Source organism: Rattus norvegicus, chromosome 8 (assembly GCF_021556685.1).
Source record: "Rattus norvegicus strain SHRSP/BbbUtx chromosome 8, alternate assembly SHRSP_T2T, whole genome shotgun sequence".
NCBI lineage: Eukaryota > Metazoa > Chordata > Mammalia > Rodentia > Muridae > Rattus > Rattus norvegicus.
The window spans coordinates 45,490,636-45,499,329 of NC_141541.1; the positions used below are offsets into that span (position 1 = coordinate 45,490,636).

At 43.3% G+C, this 8,694-nt stretch overlaps 1 protein-coding gene across 1 annotated transcript in view; it reads right to left on the reverse strand.

The window, feature by feature from the left end:
- LOC134480022 (disks large homolog 5-like) overlaps nt 1–6,549 on the reverse strand; it is a 34,435-nt gene extending 27,886 nt beyond the window's left edge. Inside the window, exon 1 of the mRNA XM_087564058.1 lies at nt 6,402–6,549. Coding sequence (XP_087420184.1) covers nt 6,402–6,528 — 127 coding nt within the window. The 5' untranslated portion in view covers nt 6,529–6,549. The remainder of the gene's footprint in view (nt 1–6,401) is intronic.
- Nucleotides 6,550–8,694: the final 2,145 nt, after the last annotated feature.

Genomic DNA, 8,694 nt, shown 5'->3' on the forward strand with positions numbered 1-8,694 from the left:
CATAGTGGATGAGAATTGAAATATCACCTGTTTGAGTTGAGAAAAACCAACTCCCACTTCAGATTTAGAGCTGACCAACAATTACTTCCAGGAGAATGAAGAAGCTGGCCAGGCCTGGATACTCAGATCCCCTCCCTGCCGGGATAATCCCACCCACAGTAGACTTCAGCTTCACCTAGCAGGTGTTACAGAAAAGTCTGTCCTTAAGATTCCGAAATCCACAATATGCACAAACCCTATAGTTGTTAGGTGGCCGATTTGGGGGATTTCTCCAGGTTATAATAATTCTGCCCTCTTCTCTCCCCTTGGATGCACTCTGTTCTCTCTTGTCTGTTGGTCCTAGAAGGACCTGGGTCAACTCATGGGCTTCTAGGGGAGGAACTTTTGTTGTAGGAGTGAACATGGATCAAGAATGCAACCCCATTCTGACTGGGCAACTAAGCTCCAGAAAATTTCCCCAGGCAAAGACTTGGGTCATGTGGGAGCTACACTGTTTAACAGGGAGATCTGGTTGCTTTCTCCAGGAAGAAGCACTTGGGGGTTGAGTATCACTTCTCAACCTTCTGTTTTAAGTCACTTCTCAGAAGAGACACTTTGTTCTACTCCTCCATGGGACCTACCCTTCAGTGTGGCTGGAGGATCCTATGGTGTTACAGCTCTGAGCTGGGAGTAGGAGCACTCAGACTGACTTGGAGAAGCCTATTTTCAAGTTTATCTAGATGTGAGGAACAGGTGCTTTTAAAGAAGCATGTGAAAGTTTTTCCTGCAGGAATGCCCACTCTGCTGACAAAGTCAGGCAGGACAGGGAAAAGCGAGTTCATTTGCTGCCATCACAACCTACCAGACTCTCTGTGGGGTGAAGTATTCCCTCACCTTGGTAACAAGAGCATGTAATAAATGAAGTTTTGTCGCTCTCTGTAGTGGAGCCGATGTCCAAATCTCACTGAGAATCATGCATAGCCTGGATTTAGGCTGTATTAATGTAGGCAAACAATTTCAGTGTTATCTGCAAGGTACCATGGGAGAGTAGTAACCCAAGTCTGCATGCACCTCGACAGTTTTCACTGTATACTTCTAATTCATTTTATAAAATTTTATAGTGAGTTCATGGAAGAACAGGCTCAAACATAGACATGAACAATCACAGACACCCACATACACACACACACACACACAGACACACACACACTCACACACACACACACGCGCCCATACTTTACTGACATGGTGCATATTTTTTGCACACCACCAATATGGTGAGCATTAATGAAAATACACTAATTATTAAATCAATGGAGGAAGCTGTGGTGAAGCTGGGGTGTAGAGTTACTTAAAAGGTCCTATGAAGGCTCTTCTTTTGCTGGAGGCTAATCTTCAAATGCAATTGGGGTTCCCTATTTTCTTTTTGCATAGCACATAGGACTAGGGTGGAAACCAAGGTTTTCAGCATGTTTGGCAAGTACTGTAACATTGAATTAAATCCTTAGGCTGGAACACAATTAATGTTACACAAAATTACAGGGCAAGCTGGATGAAGACACCTAGCTGACAGTGTGGACATCTTAAGATTTGTACTGGACAGTGACAGACTTTTCTGAAGACTGGAAATGTTTACAATGTCAGAGAGAATGGAAGGCCACTTAGACTACAATTTACTCTAAGAACAGTTTATTCAAGTAAGGGATAACTTGAACTATTGTCTCCTGTCACAGATGTCAGTAGAAATTATGCAAGGTATTGTATGCCAGTGGTAGCATTAGCAAGACAAAGCACACATTGTCTTGAAGGCTAATAAATTAGGAATATGTATAGCAAGACACAAGCTCTTCCAGGTCCTTTTATATTAACTGAGAACCTCAAATACAGTGGCAATGTGAAAGTGTGCTGGATATCTAGGTACCACTAGCTTCTGTTTTGATACAGACGACCCTTTCTGTGGCATGGTCAGCTTCTAATGAATGACTAGAGGACCTATGCTTGAGAATAAACAAACAATACATTGCTTCTCTAGATGCTGAGCTCTTAAAAGCCTTGGTGTCACAGCAACTGTTTGTGGACATTCTGGATCATTCCTTCTGAATTTTAACTTTCTGAGTAACTCAGACTCTGAGTAAGTCAGTTCAATTCCATAAATTGGAAATCAGTCACCTGGAAAAAAATACATTTACAACAGGAACCCAGATTTGCCACGGAAAAAGGGCAGCTTGAACTGGCCCACCTAGGTTCTGGGTTTGCACAGGCTTGCTATCCAAAAGAAACATGTGCTCACAGCTGTAGGCTGCATTCACTATGGTTGCTCTTGAGGTTCCTCCCTAAACTGCTTAGATTAAGATAAATTTCTTAATATCTATCAAAAGAATTCATTATGTGCAGCAGGCCTACAGGAAGATAGTTTCCATTCTGTATTTTATAAATGTGCATAGTAGATATGGTCATCATTGATACTAGGTGAAGGATCTGCTCTAATATGGAAACTAAGTGATGCTGTAGGAACATCCTGAATCCTCAATGAGCAGTGGGGCCACCTGAGCCCTCTATGGATGCCTGGGTGCCTAACACATTGAGCCTGCACAGCTCAGTAAGAATACACATTTCCTGAGATCTCTCTGTTTAATTTGAGGTACCATGTCCACCTAAGGGAGCACATGCCCTGGAAAGACAAAAGCCACCTGCAGGATCTGTGGTGATGCCTCACAGGTTAGAACCTGCAGGATCTGTGGTGATGACTCACAGGTTAGAACCTCTGCTGCTCTCTCAGAAGAAGCACATGGTTCCCAACAATGATCTACAACAGGGAATGTGATTCCTTTTTTTGGACTATGAGGGAAATTCACCCAGGACAGGCCACAGACATACAGTAGAGAAAAAGACCCACTGACATAAATGATCATTCTACACCTAATCCACAACAATAAAAACACAGCATATGTATGGTCTAGGACAACAGCATTTATCAAAACCTTTTTCCCAACATGACTTTGGAGGTCATTATCTGTGGGGGCATATTGAGAGTGTATTGCAAGAAAGACTGAAGCATATGGTTCTCCATTAGGATTACTTCCATATACCTTTGGAAATGTCAATTTTTCTACAGCTCTACAAATATGAATGTATATTAGTCAAAATGTGCTACACAGGATCAATAATGAACGTGTGTTGTAGACTGTTTTATTAAGATTAGCAGAAAACGCCCGGCCCGCAGCAGCTCTCTGCTCCCAAACCCAGTGGGAGAGAGACCTCACCGCCTGGTCAGGTGGGCACTCCTGAGGCTGCAGAGCGGAGGAGACCACCAACACTGCCCACCCCTGCCCACATCCCTGGCCCAGGAGGAAACTGTATAAGGCCTCTGAGTTCCCGTAGGGGAGGGCCCAGGAGCTGCAGGACCCCTGCGCCTGAGACACCGCCGGACCTGAAGGAAACAGACCGAATAAACAGTTCTCTGCACCCAAATCCCGTGGGAGGGAGAGCTAAACCTACAGAGAGGCAGACATGCCTGGGAAACCAGAAGAGACTGCACTCTGCGCACATCCAGACGCCAGAGGAAAACACCAAACGCCATCTGGAACCCTGGTGCATGGAGGATCCCGGAAAGAGCGGCCCAGATCTTCTCTGTTGCTGCCGCCGCGGAGAGGACTTAGGCAGTACCCCACGAGCACACTTGAGCCTCGGAACCTCAGGTAGGACCAACATTTCCCCTGCAAGAAACCTGCCTGGTGAACTCAAGACACAGGCCCACAGGAACAGCTGAAGACCTGTAGAGAGGAAAAACTACACGCCCGAAAGCAGAACACTCTGTCCCCATAACTGGCTGAAAGAAAACAGGAAAACAGGTCTACAGCACTCCTGACGCACAGGCTTATAGGACAGTCTAGCCACTGTCAGAAATAGCAGAACAAAGCAACACTAGAGATAATATGATGGCGAGAGGCAAGCGCAGGAACCCAAGCAACAGAAACCAAGACTACATGGCATCATCGGAGCCCAATTCTCCCACCAAAAAAAACATGGAATATCCAAACACACCAGAAAAGCAAGATCTAGTTTCAAAATCATATTTGATCATGATTCTGGAGGACTTCAAGAAAGACGTGAAGAACTCCCTTAGAGAACAAGTAGAAGCCTACAGAGAGGAATCGCGAAAATGCCTGAAAGAATTCCAGGAAAACATAAATAAACAAGTAGAAACCCATAGAGAGGAGACACAAAAATCCCTGAAAGAATTCCAGGAAAACACAATCAAACAGTTGAAGGAATTAAAAATGGAAATAGAAGCAATCAAGAAAGAACACATGGAAACAACCCTGGATATAGAAAATCAAAAGAAGAGACAAGGAGCTGTAGATAGAAGCTTCACCAACAGAATACAAGAGATGGAAGAGAGAATCTCGGGAGCAGAAGATTCCCTAGAAATCATTGACTCAACTGTCAAAGATAATGTAAAGCAGAAAAAGCTACTGGTCCAAAACATACAGGAAATCCAGGACTCAATGAGAAGATCAAACCTAAGGATAATAGGTATAGAAGAGAGTGAAGACTCCCAGCTCAAAGGACCAGTAAATATCTTCAACAAAATCATAGAAGAAAACGTCCCTAACCTAAAAAAAGAGATACCCATAGGCATACAAGAAGCCTACAGAACTCCAAATAGATTGGACCAGAAAAGAAACACCTCCCGTCACATAATAGTCAAAACACCAAATGCACAAAATATAGAAAGAATATTAAAAGCAGTAAGGGAAAAAGGTCAAGTAACATATAATGGCAGACCTATGAGAATCACACCAGACTTTTTGCCAGAAACTATGAAGGCAGAAGATCCTGGACAGATGTCATACAGACCCTAAGATAACAAAAGTGCCAGCCCAGGTTACTGTATCCTGCAAAACTCTCAATTAACATAGATGGAGAAACCAAGATATTCCATGACAAAACCAAATTTACACAATATCTTTCTACAAATCCAGCACTACAAAGGATAATAAAGGGTAGAGCCCAACATAAGGAGGCAAGCTATACCCTAGAAGAAGCAAGAAACTAATCGTCTTGGCAACAAAACAAAGAGAAGAAAAGCACACAAACGTAACCTCACATCCAAATATGAATATAACAGGAAGCAATAATCACTATTTCTTGATATCTCTCAACACCAATGGCCTCAACTCCCCAATAAAAAGACATAGATTAACAAACTGGATACGCAACGAGGACCCTGCATTCTGCTGCCTACAGGAAACACACCTCAGAGACAAAGACAGACACTACCTCAGAGTGAAAGGCTAGAAAACAACTTTCCAAGCAAATGGTCAGAAGAAGCAAGCTGGAGTAGCCATTCTAATACACGTGCTCCACTATGTTCATAGCAGCCTTATTTATAATAGCCAGAAGCTGGAAAGAACCCAGATACCCTTCAAAAGAGGAATGGATACAGAAAATGTGGTACATCTACACAATGGGATATTACTCAGCTATCAAAAACAACGGCTTTATGAAATTCGTAGGCAAATGTTTGGAACTGGAAAATATCATCCTGAGTGATCTAACCCAATCACAGAAAGACATACATGGTATGCACTCACTGATAAGTGGCTTTTAGCCCAAATGCTTGAATTACCCTAGATGCCTAGAACAAATGAAACTCAAGATGGATGATCAAAATGTGAATGCTTCACTCCTTCTCTAAAAGGGGAACAAGAATACCCTTGGCAGGGAAGAGAGAGGCAAAGATTAAAACAGAGACTGAAGGAACACCCATTCAGAGCCTGCCCCACATGTGGCCCATACATATACAGCCACCCAATTAGACAAGATGGATGAAGCAAAGAAGTGCAGACCGACAGGAGCCAGAAGTAGATCGCTCCTGAGAGACACAGCCAGAATGGGGCAAATACAGAGGCGAATGCCAGCAGCAAACCACTGAACTGAGAATAGGACCCCCATTGAAGGAATCAGAGAAAGAACTGGAAGAGCTCGAAGGGGCTCGAGACCCCATATGTACAACAATGCCAAGCAACCAGAGCTTCCAGGGACTAAGCCACTACCTAAAGACTATACATGGACTGACCCTGGACTCTGACCTCATAGGTAGCAATGAATATCCTAGTAAGAGCACCAGTGGAAGGGGAAGCCCTGGGTCCTGCTAAGAGTGAACCCCCAGTGAACTAGATTGTTGGGAGGAGGACGGCAATGGGGGAAGGGTTGGGAGGGGAACACCCATAAGGAAGGGGAGGGGGGAGGGGGATGTTTGCCCGGAAACCAAAAAATTATTATTAATTATTAAATAAATTAAAAAAATTTTTCAAAAAAAAAGATTAGCAGAAAACATGACCGCATGGATAAAGTAAATAAGCATAAGCCTATTCTCCCTCTGACAAAAAGCTCAGCATACAATTCACAGAACTTACTCAGCATTCCCCAGGCCAGCTTTCGTTGTCTATCATTTATTTTTGATGAAAGGTGAGATTCCCTCATTCCAGTCTGTCCAAAATCGATGTTCACTCTCCCAAAATTCTTGCGAAGCCGGGAAAACATGTCTTCCTGTGTATCTGCCAGGCAGGGACTGAGAAAAAGTAGGGCACTGGTGGTTACTACAACACTGGTGACATCACAGAGGATGCTAAGAACTCTCTAGGACACAATAGAATGTCCAAGAAGGGACCGCTGATGTCATGGTGAACAGACATTGCCTCCCTGCTAATAATCTCCCTGTACAGTCCATAAGCTGAGGTGCCCTTTCCTGGAGACCTTCCCAGGGCATAGCCACTGAGCAAGTCCTGCTCGCAAGACCAAATTTTCGTCAAGGCTTGATTATAAAAACCTGAGTAATTCCTATGCATTTTAATCCTAAATCCTGCCCAAAAATATCTCATCTTAAGTCAAATTATCCTTACTCATCAATATCAGCCATTAAAAATTCCTGAGAAAGAATACCAGTTTGAATAAGCAGTCAGAAGGTTCTCCTGTCTCCTTATGTACACGTGCTTGAAATCACATCAAGAAATAGCCTGTAGGTTAGGTTGCGACATGGGTGTGTGTTATGGGAACACTCATGAAGCCTTGTTAGTTAGCTTAGCATTCGACAGTTGCCACAAAATTCCTTAGGAGAAAGAGTTGAAATCATTATGTTGTTAGGAACAGTGTGGAGTCCAATTGCCAAAGGAAAGTGAAATGTAGGAGCCACCAATGGAGGCACCCTCATGCTGCTTGGGGGTTCTCCTCTTTTTACTAATGTCACCAAAGGAGCATTGCTCACAGGCCTCTGTAAGCTCTACCATGAGATTCTGTCTGACAGTTTGTGTCTTAGGCCTTTCACAGGGCATGCATATCTTCTCTAAATTTAACCCCATTCTTCTAGTTTTGAGACCCAACCGGTGATTATCTCTTAGCCCCTATGCCCTGTTTTCGTCCATATCACTTCCCTCCCATGTCTATTCTGAAGCTCCAGCTTCAGCTTTCCTCAACCTATATTCCTCTGTAAGCCTGGAGTTCTGCCACATACTTTCTGCAGCATATCTTGGCCTTCAGATCTTTATTTTGTCCAATCGGCAGTTAGACAACACCTAAGAGATCTCTCAGCTTGTGTTGAGCTGGTGAGAAGGACAAACATCTACAAAATAGCAAACTTGATGATGGACTGTAGAAATGACAAGACAGTAATCCTGCCAGCACTTAGCTCTCTGCCAGTAAAGAAGTAAAAATTGAAAGTTGACACACCTTAGTACAAAGGGAGGTCACCTCAGCATTTCCCCTTTTACACCAAAAAATACCTCTATCTTTACCACTGATCAGCTAGATAAAATTAGAAAATTAATTGGATGCATCAGATAAGAATGACTGTCACAATATTCAGTCCATTTGTAATTGGCAAAATTGGAGAAGGTACTTCATTAACTAAATTATTTTAGTGTAAAATTTTGTAACGGAATCATTTTCTCTCACTTTTTAAGCTTTTTTATTCTCTATTTATCGCAGCTTGCACTTATTAGCCATAACAACTCTCCTGAAATGAAAAACAATTTTCTTAATTTTAAATAATTTAAGGGTTTATGTCCTTCATCTTTATAATTTTACACCTCTTTTGTGGACATATTGCCATTTTTTTTTCTTTTTTCAACTTCCACAAGTAGATTATTTTTTCTCTGATATGGAGAAGGATGCAAGGGTGGACTTCAGATATGAGGTGATGGTGGATATCAACGGAGTTGAGCTGCATGATGCGAAATTCACAGAGAACAAAAAAGGCGTTTAAAAAAACTAAAATGAGCACAGTGAGGACGAAGAAGTGAATGCTTAGCATGGAGAGGTTTGTCAGTAGACTCTGCATTTATGGCGTGGGCTGGGTTTGGGTGGGGTTCTGGAGTAGTCAGAATGTTGTCTGTTCTGGTCCTTCCAGGGAAACTCCTCCCTCTTCTCTCATCCTTCCTCTGCCTCCACCTCAACCTCCAACTTCCATAACTGCCTCCTACTACAGCAGCAGCTTCTGGGCATCTGCCTTTCTGCTCAAGCAGAAGTGCTCGGGGGTGATACAATCTTTGAAAAGTCCAGGGGAGCAGTCAGGCCATGCACACTCTGTTGTCAAACCCGTAGGGGCTCAGGATTTATGGTGCCAGAGCGGTTGTGGCGGGCATTTTGATGCTGCAGTGGGTTGTCTGTCGAGCCCCTCATTCTGGACCTCCCATGTCCCCCCTGGTCCTGTCA